The sequence below is a fragment of the Chelonoidis abingdonii genome, chromosome 8 (assembly GCF_003597395.2).
Source record: "Chelonoidis abingdonii isolate Lonesome George chromosome 8, CheloAbing_2.0, whole genome shotgun sequence".
NCBI classification, from domain to species: domain Eukaryota; kingdom Metazoa; phylum Chordata; order Testudines; family Testudinidae; genus Chelonoidis; species Chelonoidis abingdonii.
This window is the reverse complement of record NC_133776.1, coordinates 2176920-2192821: the sequence shown is the minus strand read 5'-3', so window position 1 is coordinate 2192821 and position 15902 is coordinate 2176920. Positions and strand designations below refer to the sequence as shown.

Genomic DNA, 15902 nt, shown 5'->3' with positions numbered 1-15902 from the left:
CAGCACCACCCGGGGCAATGTTTTCTGCCCCATCAGGCACTGTGCTCTCAACCCGGAAGTGGGAACTATGGGATAGCTGAGGAACAGCTACCCACAGTGCACCGCTCCTGAAATTGATGGTAGCTTTGGACCATGGACGCAAACAATCGATTTCGTGATCCCACCGTGGACGCGCTAAACCGATTTTATTAGATCTGTTTTGTAATATCGGTTTAAGCTAATTCGAAATAATCGTGCAGTGTAGACGTAGCCTGTGACATCAGTGAAGGAAAGTGAAAAGAATCTTTTTAACAAAACTTGCTGAAGGTAAAAAGTTACTAGAAACTGGTTGTGAAGATGGCAAAAATAGATAGATAAAAGTATTCTTTATTTGCTTTTGGATGAAATGCCACAAATATGAAAAGAACACCTGTCTGACTGTTAGGAACTGGCCCAGACACCGACAGACAGGTACTCACTAATCAGCACCCACATACAGACACCTGCTGGTTGAATGAGCACGGAGACTGAACCAGCCTCCCAGTCCTAGAGGTAGTCAGTGCAATCATGGCTGAGACACAGAACTGAAAGCCTCTATAGCCATTGTCCATTCCCAGGCCTACAATTTTGGCAGGAAACTTTTACTAAATGGCACAGTAGAGGTGCAGGAAGAAAACTAAAAGGCAGAGAAAGGTTACCAAATAATGTATTTTTACCTGCTGTCTTTAACAAGGCAAAGCTATACTTCTCCCCCTTGTAAACAAACTGAATCAAATGCATCAAAAATGATTTAATCCTTGTTGCTACTAAGAAATATGGCATTAATGCTTTCCTCCCCCCCAAAAATAATTTAAACAGTGACTTTTGTTGTTGGTAGTATGTTTGGTTACAAAAGAAAAGAACTGATGCCAAAAAAGTGTACTGTTTAGTGTAGGGGTGGGTGGGAAATAACTGTGGGTTATATAGTGGGGTGGTGAAAGGTGAGGCTCGGGAGAGTGGCAGGGAGGTTGGACAGAGAACCCACCCCTTACTCGCCCTGCAGCAGCGGCTCCTGTCCTGCAGGGCTGGGTCCATCTCCCCAGTCCAGGCATTGTGACCTGACATACACAGTCACAGCACCACTCTGGTTTAGCATGTCCGCCTCTCCGTCTCCATCTGAGAGCTCCAGAATGACCCCACCAGCCTGACGCTCTGTCCCCAGCGCCTGCTGTTTCCCCCCACACATCCAACCTTCCTGAAGCCCCTGATTCCTCTTTCCCCCACCATCCCTCTCTCTCCCACACTCTTTATCTTACCTTCCATGCTGGCCAGCCCGAGGCCCTTAGGTGATGGATTTGTCCAGCTTCCTGGAATTGGCTAGTCCCCGGTGCCAAGAGTTGCTGCTGTCTTGGTTTTGGCAGGTGAGGGCCTGGCCACCATCTTGCAACATGATGCAGAGTGCATCCCACATGGCACATTGCACGTGGCATAAAGCAGAGTGGGTGCCAGCCTGTAGGGCTGGACCATGGCATGTTCCCGCCCAGTCTCGTTTTAAAAAGTTGGGGGAGAGGATGGCCCTTTGGTTCCACCATTGCTGGTGCCTCTACCAGCCCCAGCCTCACAAGACAGGAGCTGCTGCTATGAGATGGGCTTGTCACGGACTTTATTCCAATTCATGATTGCCATTGACTCTGTGCCAAAATCATAGCTTTATCCAGTTCCAGGAGTGTCTAAAGGATTTCCATTTAGAGAGCTGTCAATCAAACACCTTTCTTAGGTAGTACATTCCTTTAAATAATAATGGTAAATGTTAAAGACCCTTATTTTGTTTGTTTTTGGGGGGTGTTTCTGTCTTGCAAATCTTGGCTATTAAGATTTTATTAGTTACGCATCTCCTCATCCTAAAATTAGGTAACACTTAGTGAAGGTCCCCACCATGTGGCTTTGTTCAAAGACAGCTCTCGGGAGTTTGATCTGACCAAGGAAGAAGATGTAAGTACAAGAAAAGTCTTGAGATGAATGTAATCTTGATCACATTTTTGTTTGGAAAAACAGATGTCTGCAATGGGTGTTGCCCACTGAGTATAGAGATTAGAAGACTGTTGAGCAAAGAGGGACACTTTGTTAAACGTTACACTGTGTTTCAGTGTCATCATTGCGATTCAACTCTAGATAACGAAGTGGGCAATGCATGTAACAGCACCTGCTCCCAGGTGTACTACTGAGTTTTGTGAGTCCTAAAGCAAATCAGTAAACCTTTCTGTGCTTCCGTTTACCAAACCATAAAACTGATATTCTGCTTACTGGCTTCCCCCGCGCGTACTGAGGCCTAGTCAATGATTGTAACAGTGACCTTCGGATAAAGGATGTTATTTGGCTGCTGAGTCATCTTGTTTACCTATGTTGATGTCTGTTCTTGACTATTCAAGTAATATTTGCCCGTGATAAATATCATCTGACATCTTTATGTCAAAACAGCTTGCAGCCTTGAGAAATGAGATAGAGATCCGAATGAGGAAAAGTGTGAAAGAAGGATGCACTGTCAGTGCTGAGGTAAAGCTCCCCATTCATTTCATGCAGAGTCTCATTTGTACTTGTCTTATCAATTATGAGGCTATGTCCAATCAGTTTGTAGCTATTTCAAGATCTTGTACTGTATAAAGAAATGTATTTATACCATAGCAATTGTTCTGTTCTCAGGAGCATAGTCATCTGACCTCTTCTTTAAAAAAAAAAAAAAAAAAAAAAAAAAAGTCATACCCCCTGGTGAAAAATTTCATTCCAACTTTGTTTTACAGACCATCTCCTTAAATGTGAAAGGTCCTGGTCTGCAGAGAATGGTGTTGGTAGATTTGCCTGGTGTCATTAGTGTAAGTATAGAGCAGTCAGTTAATATACTTTTACCAAAGGAGAAAATCTTTCATTCCGATCTCTTTTAAAAAAAAATGTTCTATTTTTTTTAAGACTGTGACATCAGGTATGGCTCCAGACACTAAGGATACTATCTTTAGCATCAGCAAGGCCTATATGCAGAACCCGAATGCCATCATCCTTTGTATTCAAGGTAAATTAGGACTCTAGACAATAATCAAAATGGCATTTGCTTGTGCTAATTAAAACCTTGCGGTGTATTCTTTAGATCATTCATCCAGATTTCTAGAAAAATGAACCTGAACAGAAGTCAATTCTTAATTTCTCAGTGCAGTTTTAGGAAATGCTTTCTAGGTAGATCATCCAAAATATTGTGGGAATTTGCACTGTGGGCCCCACAGTATACTGTGTGATGTCTGTATTTTTTCTTAAACTCATGACATTGTTTGGCCCCTTTGCCACTAATACAAAGAAAGCTTACATTTTTATTTCTTTTAAAATATAACCAAGCCAGTGGTAGTACTGTTTAAACTCAAGATTTCCCCAAAACAGAGTTCCTAAGCTAACAGACAACAGTAGAGAGATTTTTATACTGAGAATTGTCATGTACTTTTTCCAAAAAAATTTTTAGTGAATAGTTTAAAGTCTAGATGTATTTTAGTTTTGGTGGAAACTTATTTTTATCATTAGTCACCAGAGGACAAGGATTTTTTAATGCAAAGAACATACGCAAATTTGCACTGCTTGTGCCAAAAGCTAAATAATGAGGGACATTCTATCATTAATATTTTTAACCTAAACGATTTGCTAAAAAATAACTAGTGCCTACTGAGTAGTCAGAGTTCAAAATGCTGTATCTCATGCTATAGTTCTTGAAATGGCATCTTTAAAAATCTTTTCAGATGGGTCGGTGGATGCAGAGCGCAGCATTGTCACTGATTTAGTCAGCCAAATGGATCCTCACGGGAAAAGGACAATCTTTGTTTTGACCAAGGTGGACCTTGCTGAGAAAAACGTGGCCAGCCCAAACAGGGTAACTATACCAGCCTTCTGTTCTTATGCCACAGCATGAAGAGGGACACTTGTGCAGAAAATTGTGATGAAAATGCAAACATAAAAGTGCATCCAACTTTTCGGGAAGGTTTTTGAAAGAAAAAGATGTCTGTTAAGGGTATCCAATGTGAGGTTTTTATTATTTTTAATCTGTTCAAGTTTCTGCTTTTACTGACTTCTGCTACATGACCCTGGTCAAGTAATTTCAGTTCTGCGTCTTATTTTTCCCATCTGTAAAATATGTATAAGGATATTTACCTTCCTTTGTCAAGTGCTTTTTGATATACAGGAGTAAAGTGCTAACTAACTTGCAATTATAATTTATTATTATTCTTTTAAGTAATATCCAAGACAGTCAAAACATTTATTAATTACAGGTTCATGTAAGTCTAATTGTTATAAGAACCTGCAATCCAGTCAACATTAAATTTCAAGTGGCTTTCTATCTTTTAGCTATGTACTATGCATTTTTGTATTACGTTTTTCCTATATCTGTGTCTTTCCTTTAACTATAATTTCCAGAGTGCAGTAAAACCTCTCTGTAATCTCCTAAGTAAGTGTTAGTCCTGCATAATCTATCTTTATATGTTGTTTAGATATTTTAATATTGCGTTAATGAAATGAGAGAAGGGATACAAGATCAACATATTTTTGTACTTATTTGCATAGATACAACAAATCATTGAAGGTAAACTCTTCCCAATGAAGGCTTTGGGTTACTTTGCAGTCGTTACAGGAAAAGGTAATCAAAGTTCTGTCTGGTTCTTTTCTATTTGTTGATACAGAATCAGTGTCTAAACAGAATTGTTGTGGCACTCTCTCCTTTCTCCAGGAAACAATGCTGAAAGTATCGAATCTATTAAAGACTATGAAGAGGAATTTTTTCAAAATTCAAAACTGTTGAAGTATGTTGCTATTTATACTTTATATTAAAGTGAATCTCATCGGTAAATGCTAGCATACATTCCCGGAGCTTAACTTTGTTGCAGACTTGTAGTGTGAAAGCATTGTGTGTGTGTGTTGCAATGTCTGCTAATCCTCAAAGCTTTGGGCGGCAAGAACTATCCTTTCAGACATACAGCTGTGTGGTCCACCTTCAGTGAACTGAAGAGATTGTGCTGACTTAGCAAACTTACACCTTATCTGCAGAAAGAACTATGATTCATGCTGCTTAGACACTGAAATCCCAAACTTTCCCTCCAGGGTTACAGGGTACATAGTTTTTTTTCTCATAATTCCAGGAGAACTCCAAATACCATTATGTACACTGGATATTTTGTGGAGAGAGTCAAGGTTTTAGGATGATGCATGTTCTTGTGTTAATTTGTTCTTCAGCATAGAAAGCTAAGATTTATTCCTGGAGTAAAAGCCCTGAAAAGACACTTTAAAAATACAGCGATATACGGCTGTATCTCTCTCTTTACAGGACGTGTATGCTGAAGGCACATCAGGTGACGACGAGGAACCTAAGTCTTGCTGTGTCAGATTGCTTTTGGAAAATGGTGAGAGAGTCAGTGGAGCAGCAAGCAGATGCTTTTAAAGGTATATTGTTTCATGTAATACCCCTGAAGGCAAAGCTTTGTAATATTGGCTAGAGTTAGCCATAATGTGTCCAGGAACTTTGCAAGTTTCCATTGCACAGCTCTGTGAATGATCTGTAATTCCAGTGTTTGGCATCCTCTAGCCTGCACATCTCTCCATGACTCCTTGTATGTAATCATTAATAAGAAATTGCCATGTCATGTTGCCTTGGGAATCTCAGGTGAAGGATAGTTGGTGGCACAAAGGTCCCAACTTTATTAAATAAACAACAAGAATGTAAATAAGTGAAGGAGAGAAATGAACATAGCTGCTTGGCCAGAACATGAGTCTCCCCTCATCCTGATTTTCAGATCTAAACTCAAAATAGCTTCCTGGCAAAAGACCCCATTGAACCCATCTACGACTGGACATGTGTCTTGCACCAAGCCACACTGCTGTGTGGGACAGAGTCCAAGTGTTCTCTGCCAGTGAGCCTTTCGATGAATCCTACAGTGCTGGGAGATATCCTAATTACATACGGACTGTCCCAGCCCAAACAGCCGAAAACATGTATCTGTCTCCAAAACCTGCATCTGCTTTAAAGACATGACATAATGTAGTGGAACCAGTGGAAACCTGACCACAGTTCTGGCTTGACCTGAACAGAAAAGAGAGCACAATGGACTGTTAACATCTCAACATCATACTTTCAGCAGTGAAATGCCAGAACAATCTCCTTGAGAAAAGAACCACTGGGCTTATGCCCTGCCCTTGTTAATGGAGGGATAGGAGGGAAAACCTTGGCGCAGTAGGAGGAGAGATTGATTGGCCCTCTGCTTCTCTGTCCTTCCCAACCAATAGTGGTCTGTCTGCACTGCAGCTGGCAGCGAGCCTCCCAGCCCAGCTAGACAGATCTTCACTAGCAGGGCTCTATCTGCACACTACAAATAGCAGTGGGGTCATTGCAGGGGATGGGGAACAGAGGGGTTGGATAGGCGTGGGAGTCCCGGGGGGGCCTGTCAGGGAGCACGGGTGTGGATAGGGGTCGGGGGAGTCAAGGGACAGGGAGGTGGGGGGGTCTTAGGAGGGGATGGTCAGGGGACAAGGAGCGGTGGGGATTGGATGGGTCACGAATGCTGAGGAGGGCAGTCGGGGCGGATAGGAGGCAGGGTCCAGGCTGTTTGGGGAGGCACAGCCTTCCTTACCCGGCCCTGCATACAGTTTCCGAACCCGATGTGGCCCTTGGGCCAAAAAGTTTGCCCACCCTTGCCTTAAGTCCTTGATATTGGCTTATTCATTGTCGTTTCCAAGTCACTGTTATCATTGCATCCTGAGCCTCTATAGGCAAGTCAGAGTCTAGTCCCAACATAACAACCTGATTTGCCTCAACTGTTCTCGTTTCTTATTGTCCTGGAACGGTCTGTTGCTCTGTCAGCAGTGCAGTGTAAAGGCAAGAGCACAGAATCAGTGTTATGACATCCATTTTCTTTTCCCTGTTACTGGGATGGCTCTCTCTGGTCCTGCACTTCCTCTTTTGTGCTCAGCGTCTCTGCCTATGGAGAAATCTCTCTTCTTCCGGTACAGCTGACATGATAGAATTTATCTACTTTTCTTTTTTCCTCTTTGATCCTAATTCTGTATACAGAGGAATTGAGTCTATCCACAATATAGTGTGGCCCACTCCATCAGTTACATAAATTGTGTTTCAATACAGCGTACGACAGGAGTATAACCTCATCTTCAATTTCCCAAGCGTTCTCTCTCTGGTCTTTATCAAAATAGACTTTTGCCTTCCGTTTAGACTTTCCCAATTTAACAGCTACCTGCAAGTGAATCTGATTAAGATATTTCTGTCATGTTGGCATATAGGTTTCCAGTTTAACTTCTTCTAACTGTATGCTACTGGTATGCCACAGAAGGTCCTCAGGCATTCACATAGTTTGCCCAGTCGCCACCTCAAAGGGTGTGTGATCTGTCGAGGCAGCTGGACTTGCCCTGAGCGCCAGTAAAATGAGTGGAATCGGGGTATCCCAGTTGCATCCATTAGCAGTTAGTCTCCTCAAACATTGGTAGATTCAAATCAAAATTCCCTTTAGTAGTTCTGTGCAATAGTGTGCTGACTCTGTGCCAGCAGATCACTATCAAACTCTGTTCCCAAAGCTGGGCTACCATAAGTGATGCCAGTGCACAAACAGCTGCTACTGTGATGTTCATTTTAGTTCTGTTGAAAGTCCGACGCCTTGCCTAGTTGGGCAGGAGTGAAAGGTGGGGAATGACTAGATTGGAAAACCTTTGTTAAGGACTTTGATGGGGCGTAGGGTCTTGTGTTTGCCCTCAGTTGGAGTGAGTTTCACCCAATGTTAGTCTGATTCTATTGCCATTAAAGTTGGTGCTAGACTTTTCCTGGACTTTAATGAGAATTTGTTTGACTCTCTACCTAGGGAATAGAATAGAAGGTAAGAAAGCACTACCAACAATGGAGAGTTAAAAACAGGACTGTTGAAAATAGGATATTACAACATACATTTGAAATGTTAATAAGCTTCTTTAGATCATCTAAATTGTAAATGATGGGTAAAAAGAAAAATTGTAAAACTATACATTATTGTGAAACTGTTTCGATGTTGTGCGTTTTCCTTTTTTTCATGTTCCATAACTGTTGCAATTAGTAACTTTTAAAAATGGATTGAGTAATCATGAAATTATAGTTAAAGCCACAGAGAAATCATCTGCTAAATGTAGAGTTTCAGAGAAATATATTTGCTTAACATTAAAGCATGGAAGTGAAGGACAAATCTTAGAACAGCTTTGGATAATGGAATTGTGAGTTGTCATCATGTAACCATTGATCACTAAATAGCTTTATGGTCAAAAATGCCAAAATCTTATTCCCTTTCTGTTATGACCTTTCAAATTTGCTTGTGCCTGAAGAATAAAATACATGATTTTTCTCAGTCACTTGATTTACTTGAAATGTCAAATGCAAGATTGATTTGTCACAAATAAGTTTCATGGGAATTTAAAGAACAGGTGAGTTCTTAGAATAGCCAGGCATTCTGACCAGATTATAAAGGAGTCTTAATAAATGTATGTCTCTGATTCTTCTTTTTCTTTCTATAGCAACACGTTTTAATCTTGAGACTGAGTGGAAGAACAACTACCCCAGGTTGCGAGAGCTTGACCGGGTAAATTCCATTACACGTTTACTGATATATTAGAAAATGTTTATTAAGATTATGGGTTAGAAATTGAGTCTTATTCTCATTTGTACTATGGCTCCTTTGCTTCACTCTGGCATTGTAAAGGGACCTTAAAGATGGCATAATTTACTTTTACATCACTTTTAAGACCTCTTTCAGCTACTGGAATTATGTAAATTGACCTTAGTATAAATGACGATCAGGCCTTATGTGATATGAAGTCAGTCACTTCAAAAATTTAGTCATCTGAGTTTCACAAAACATAAGTCTGTTTTCAAATAGCTGCAGTGCTGTTAAAATCCTATAATCGCTCCAGAGTTGATCTACTTGCCAGGCTAACAAGAAACGATGTTTCTTTTAATGATGTAGATTATTGTTCTGTCAACTCTTCTGTCTTCTCTGTCCTTGTAGGAAGACAGAAGCTGTGCAGAAAGCATAGGATGATACACTAGGATAACATGTTACAAGCATAAATGCTGGCGAGAGCACAACTGGAAGGTTTCGTTTTAGGTTTACAAGCCATGAAATAGTATTCCTTTGCACCTCATAGAAAAGTAGTCTAGACATAGTCAAGGTAAAGTCATCATCACAGAGTTTTCACTGACCTTCATGCTTGTCTTTTGCATAGAATGAACTGTTTGAAAAAGCGAAGAATGAAATCCTCGATGAGGTTATAAGTTTGAGCCAGGTCACGCCAAAGCACTGGTACAGTAACTATTTACTTTCAAATTTATGCTATATGTCCCTCATCCAAAACAAGATGAGGGTTTTTTAGTGTATATTTCAGATTTTTGTTTAGATTTAAAATAAAAAATGGTAATTATTTCCTAATCTTCTGATAGAGTGATTTCCTTTGTCCACCTTTCCACTATAACATGTTTCTTATTCTAGATCACCAAACTTGTTTGTAGTCTCTGGTCAATATAGTACATTCTTCTTCGAGTGCTTGCTCATATCCATTCCAATTAGGTGTGTGTGCGCTGCGTGCACGTTCGTCGGAGATTTTTACCCTAGCAACACTCGATGGGCCGGCTGGGCGCCCCCTGGAGTGACGCCACTATGGCACCGGGTATATACCCATGGCGGCCCAACCGCCCCTCCGTTCCTTCTTAGTGCCCGTGTCGGTCATTGGAACTGTGGAGCGCGACTTTGCTGATCTCCACATCCCTAGCTTACTCGTAGTTCTCTTCTCATCACTGTGTTTACAGTTCGAGTTTTTTGTAGTTATACTTAGTATTAGTGCTTAGTTTTATAGTTAGTGTATATAGTTGAAAGGGAGATCGGGGATTAGCCCCTTTTCTCCGCCCCGGTGTGGGCCCATGCCCAAGGCACCGGGATTCAAACCATGCTTGGCGTGCCAATGCCAATAGGGGATCCCCACGACTTCTGCCTCAAGTGCCTAGGGGAATCCCACCTTGTGGACAAGTGCCACGTTTGCAAGTCCTTTAAACCTAGGACGAAGAAGGAGCGGGAGTTTCGTTTGAAGCAGCTCCTCATGGAGTCGGCACTTAGTCCCGCAGCAGCGGTACCCAGAGCCCAGTAGGCCGCCTCGGTATGGAGCGTGCCTTCGGCACCACATCGTCCCGGTACCGAGAAGGACTCTCGGCACCGACCTGTACCGGCACCGACTCCTCGGCACTGCTCCGTTTCTCCAACCGGGATACGGTATGGTGCTACGACTTCAACCTCCGAGAAGGAGCACTCGTCTAAGACGGTTTGCCAGGCACAGTCATCTGCTACGGCACCGTTGTCCATGGCGGCACCACCAATAGCTGCTTCTCCTGGGATGGCACCGTCGATTCCGGTCCTACAAGGGCCGTTGAATCCGGTGCCTGACAGCTCCCCACCTCCAGCTGGGGTTGAGCTCATTCTCCCTTCTACGCCGGAGACCTTCTCTACGGCAAGGGAGCTCATCTCGATGACGGAGCCGATGTGTCAACCTCCGGCACCACCAGTGCGGATTATTCAATCCATCAGCAAGCTGGCCCTGATAAGGCTTCCGTCCTCCAACCCTCCAGAGAGACGTCATTCAAGATTGCGGTCTCACAGACGCTCTAGATCACGTTGCTCCCGCTCCCGGCGCCGCTCACAGTCCCGGCACTGCTCTCTATCGCGGTACCGGTCGCATTCGTGGCACCGCTCAACATCACGCTCACTGGACAGATACTCCCGGTACCGCTTCAGCTCTCGGCACTGATCTCGGTACCGGGTATCCCGCAGTAGTTCCAGACAACGGGGCTCGAGATCCTGGTTGACCTCCTGGCACCACGATGGTAGAAGGTCCCGGTCTCACTTGCTCACGGTACCACCGCAGATCCCGGTACCGCTCCCTGGTACCGCCCCGGGATCGAGCGTCCAGAATGGTGCCGTCCTCACAGGACCTCTCGGCACCTCCGTGGCCTTCGAGACACACTTCAGTATCGTCTCAGGCCAGTAGTGCATCATACCATCCTGAGGTGACGTCCCCAGCCACTTTCCGGAGGGACAAAGCCACGAACAAGGGCCTCATCACTGGTCCTTTTGGACACCATGGGCATACCACCAGACCCAAGGTGCCCCGTCAGTGGCTCAACGCTCGGCCCCCTCATAACACCGGGTACAGGAAGTGACGGTGAGCTGCCCTCCCCGTATGGGCACGGACGAAGCTCCAGTTCCATCGGTGGGCACAGAGGTTCCACCTGATCCAGCTGATGCTCCTCCTGTTCACGACTAACCTCAGGACCCCTTGGTCCCGGGCCTATCCTCCTCTTCCTCACCTGACGAGGCAGTAGCAGGAACATCCTCCTCAGGCCCTCCACCAATTGATCTTAGGGCCATCAAGACTTCTTGAGGCGGGTGGCCCAGAACATGAATTTGCAAATGGAGGAGGTCACTGAGATAGAGGACCCAGTAGTGGACATCTTATCAGCTGATGCACCTACCAGAGTGGCGCTCCCGTTCATCCGCACTATACAAGCCAATGCGGACACCCTTTGGCAGTCCCCAGCTTCAATTCCACCCACAGCTAGGGGAGTAGAGAGGAAATACATGGTCCCCTCAAAGAGATACGGATACCTCTACACCCATCCACCTCCCTGCTCTCTGGTTGTCCAATCGGTGAACGAACGGGAGCGTCATGGTCAGCAAGCATCAGCTCCTAAGGCGAAGGAAGCTAAGCGCATGGACCTCCTCGGCAGCAAAATATACTCGGCTGGGGGCCTCCAACTTAGGGTGGCGAATCAGCAAGCTCTCCTGAGTCGGTACAATTTTAACACCTGGGTATCAGTGGAGAAGTTTACAGAGCTTCTTCTCCAGGAGTCCCATCTGCAGTTTATGGCCCTGCTCGAAGAGGGTAAAAAGGTGGCAAGAACCTCTCTCCAGGCCTCTCTGGATGCTGCGTACTCGGCGGCCAGAACTCTGGCAACCGGAGTGACGATGAGGTGTATCTCCTGGCTCCAGGCTTCAGCTCTTCCTCCTGAATTGCAGCAGACCATTCAGGATTTACCCTTCAAGGGACAGGGCCTCTTCTCCAACAAAAACGACCCTAGGCTACAAAGCCTTAAGGACAATCGGGTCATAATGCACGCACGTGCCAGTGACCCAACGAAGGTCCTTCTGGGCCCACCTATACTGCCCGTACAACCAGGCTAGACCGCGTCAGGATAACACCAGACGGCGCGGCAGGAGGAATCGGTGCAGACAATCTGGCCCTCAGGGATCCCAAAATCAAATGCCTACTAAACCGCCAACGGGGCCTAAGCAAAACTTTTGATGGGACGCCCGAGGACGGCCCGCCAGTTATCCTAGCAGATCCTTCTCCCTCCTTTTTCAACAGCCTCTCCCATTTCCTCCCTGCCTGGTCCCAACTAACCTCCAATCGTTGGGTCCTTCACACAGTGGAATTGGGATACCATCTACAGTTTATTTCAGCCCCTCCCTCCCTCCCACCCTCCCTACCCGTCCCTCTTCAGGGACCCCTCTCACGAGCAATTCCTCTGGCAAGAGGTCCAGGCGCTCCTAAAGCTGGGAGCCATAGAGGAGGTGCCAAAAGGCATAAGGGGTAAGGGGTTCTATTCCCGTTACTTTTTAATCCCCAAGGCAAAGAGAGGTCTACGACCAATCCTAGACTTGCGAGAACTCAACAAATTCCTGATAAAGTTGAAGTTTCACATGGTATCCCTGGGGACCATCATCCCATCCCTGGAGACTGGTTTGCCGCCCTCGACATGAAGGACACGTATTTCCACATCGCCATTTGTCCACCACACAGGCAGTATCTCCATTTTGTGATAAACCACGAACATTTTCAGTTCACGGTTCTTCCTTTGGCCTTTCTACAGCTCCAAGGGTCTTCACCAAATGCATGGCTGTAGTAGTCGCTTCCCTCAGGTGTCATCGAGTTCACGTCTTCCCGTATCTCGACGATTGGCTTATTCGAAAGACTTCTCGGTTACAAGTATCGCAGCACGTGTGCGTAATCAGAGACCTCTTCGGGAGCCTAGGTCTCATGATCAACGCAGAAAAGTCTATTCTCACGCCCACACAGAGAACAGACTTCATTGGGGCTGTTCTGGACTCCACTTTGGCCAGAGCCTTCCTCCCCCAGCCTCGTTTTCAAACAATGGCTTCATTAATTCATCGATCCTTTCCGACAAAGTCGGTCCGGTCTTGCCTCGGCCTAGTAGGTCACGTGGCCTCCTGCACCTTCGTGACCAAGTACGTGAGACTGCGTCTCCGTCCCTTCCAAACCTGGCTGGCTTCCAGGGACAGTCTGGATTCGGTGCTCACTATCCCCAGGAAAGTTCTCGACTCCCTGACTTGGTGGTTAGACCCCTCTCTGATCTGCGGAGGAATGCCATTCCACCCACCGCAACCCTCGGTAGCCCTAACCACAGACGCATCATCTCTGGGTTGGGGTGCCCATGTCAGGAGTTGTCACACTGAAGGCCTGTGGTTGCCCCAAAAGCTGTCCCTACACATCAACATGAGGGAACTGAGAGCAGTCCGCTTAGCATGCCAGGTGTTTCGGGACTATCTACAGGGCCGTTGTGTGTCAGTGTTCACAGACAATACAATGGCCATGTTTTACATAAACAGGGCGGAGCACATTCCTCTCTCCTTTGTCAAGAAGCCATCCACCTCTGGGAATTTTGCATAGCCCACTCTATCGATCTGGTAGCGTCCTTTCTCCCAGGAGTCCAGAACACTCTGGCAGATCACCTCAGCAGGTCCTTCCTATCTCACGAGTGATCGATACGCCCGGACGTCATCCATTCTGTTTTCCGGAGGTGGGGTTTTCCCCACTTAGACCTCTTTGCCTCTCGAGAGAACAGGAAGTGCCAGGTGTTCTGCTCCTTCCAAGGAAGCTCTCCGGGCTCCCTCTCAGACGTATTCCTGATCCCATGGAACAGGCATCTACTTTGTGCTTTCCCACCGTTTCCGCTCGTCCACAGAGTCCTGCTCAAGCTCTGCAGGGACAGAGCCCACTTGATCCTCATTGCTCCAGCTTGTCCAAGGCAGCATTGGTACATCCTGTTGTTCGACCTCTCAGTGGCAGACCCGATCCCCCTGCCACTCTGGCGGGACCTCATAACACAGGACTTCGGCAGGCTTCACCATCTGGACCTGCAATTCCTTCATCTGACAGCATGACTGCTACGTGGTTGAGTCAGTCGGAACTGTGTTGTTCCGCTTCGGTACAACAGGTGCTCTTAGGCAGCAGGAAGCCTTCCACGAGGGTGACATATGTCACCAAGTGGAAGCGTTTCTCTCACTGATGTGCTCAGAATAACTTGATCCCCGGGCAGGTTTCTGTTCCCATTCTCCTGGATTACCTATGGTCCCTCAAGGAGCAGGGCCTGGCGGTCTCTTCTGTAAAGGTGCATCTGGCAGCTATTTCAGCCTTCCATCAAGGGGAAAGTGGCACCTCAATGTTTTCTCATTCCGTGGTTTCTCGGTTCCTTAAGGGATTGGATTGGTTGTACCCTCAAGTCAGACGCCTGACTCCTACCTGGGATCTCAACCTGGTGCTATCCAAGCTCATGGGTTCCCCGTTCGAGCCTCTAGCCACCTGTTCGCTGCTGTACCTCTCCTGGAAGGCAGCCTTCCTTGTCGCTATCACCTCGACGAGTGTCAGAGCTTCGTGCTTTGACTGTGGATCCCCCGTATACAGTATTCCAGAAGGACCAGGTACAGCTGCGACCACACCCGGCATTCCTGCTTAAAGAGGTGTCTGCCTTTCGCGTTAATCAAGATATCTTCCTCCCAGTTTTCTTCCCGAAGCCCCACTCATCGCCCCGGGAACAACAACTGCATACCTTAGATGTCCGTAGGGCTCTCGCCTTTTATATCGAGAGAACCAAACCCTTCCAAAGGTCACCCCAGCTCTTTGTAGCTGTGGCAGAATGGATGAAAGGCATGCCGTTCTCTTCCCAAAGGATTTCATCTTGGGTGACATATGCATCCGAACGTGCTATGACTTGGCTCACATTCCGGCTAGCCATCTCACCACCCATTCTACTCGGGCACAAGCCTCATTTGCAGCCTTCCTGGCCATGTCCCTATCCAGGAAATATGTCGTGCTGCTGCCTGGTCTTCCATTCACACCTTTGCCTCACACTATGCACTGGTTCAGCAGTCCAGAGATGATGCAGCCTTTGGCTCAGGAGTTTTGCGTTCCGCAACATCTCACTCCGACCCCACCGCCTAGGTGAGGCTTGGGAATTACCTAATTGGAATGGATATGAGCAAGCGCTCGAAGAAGAAAAGACCGTTACTCACTTTTGTAACTGTTCTTCGAGATGTTGCTCATATCCATTCCACACCCGTCCTCCTTCCCCACTGTCGGATAGCCGACTAGAAGGAACTGAGGGGCGGTTGGGCCGCAGCGGTATATATCCGGTGCCATAGCGGCGCCACTCCAGGAGGTGCCCAACCAGCCCACCGAGTGTTGCTAGGGTAAAAATCTCCAACGAACGTGCATGCGGCGCACGCACACCTAATTGGAATGGATATGAGCAACACATCTCGAAGAACAACAGTTACAAAGGTGAGTAACCGTCTTTTTTTCTGCCACTTGAGAAAGGATTGATATAACACACACTAGAAAGTTACAGGTACATGAACATGAACAAGAAAAGCAAGGATGCTTTTAAACTATGATAACGACTCAACAGTTGGTCATGTTCTCATTAAATATGAATTTTTGTAATCCCCCTAATCTTCCTGGTTTGAGTTACCACCAAATATGCTGAGATAACACGTGTGTGCGCATATACGGAACCTTGAAAATATTAAATTCCGTATCTTCTTTGAGAATCA

At 45.9% G+C, this 15902-nt stretch overlaps 1 protein-coding gene across 1 annotated transcript in view; it reads left to right on the top strand.

Moving 5' to 3' along the window:
* The window catches only part of OPA1 (OPA1 mitochondrial dynamin like GTPase), an 88654-nt gene that overhangs the window by 31155 nt on the left and 41597 nt on the right, over positions 1–15902 (top strand). The window contains 10 exon segments of the mRNA XM_075069044.1: positions 1870–1950; positions 2437–2511; positions 2757–2828; positions 2923–3022; positions 3732–3862; positions 4552–4624; positions 4715–4787; positions 5309–5424; positions 8524–8588; positions 9232–9308. Coding sequence (XP_074925145.1) covers positions 1870–1950; positions 2437–2511; positions 2757–2828; positions 2923–3022; positions 3732–3862; positions 4552–4624; positions 4715–4787; positions 5309–5424; positions 8524–8588; positions 9232–9308 — 863 coding nt within the window.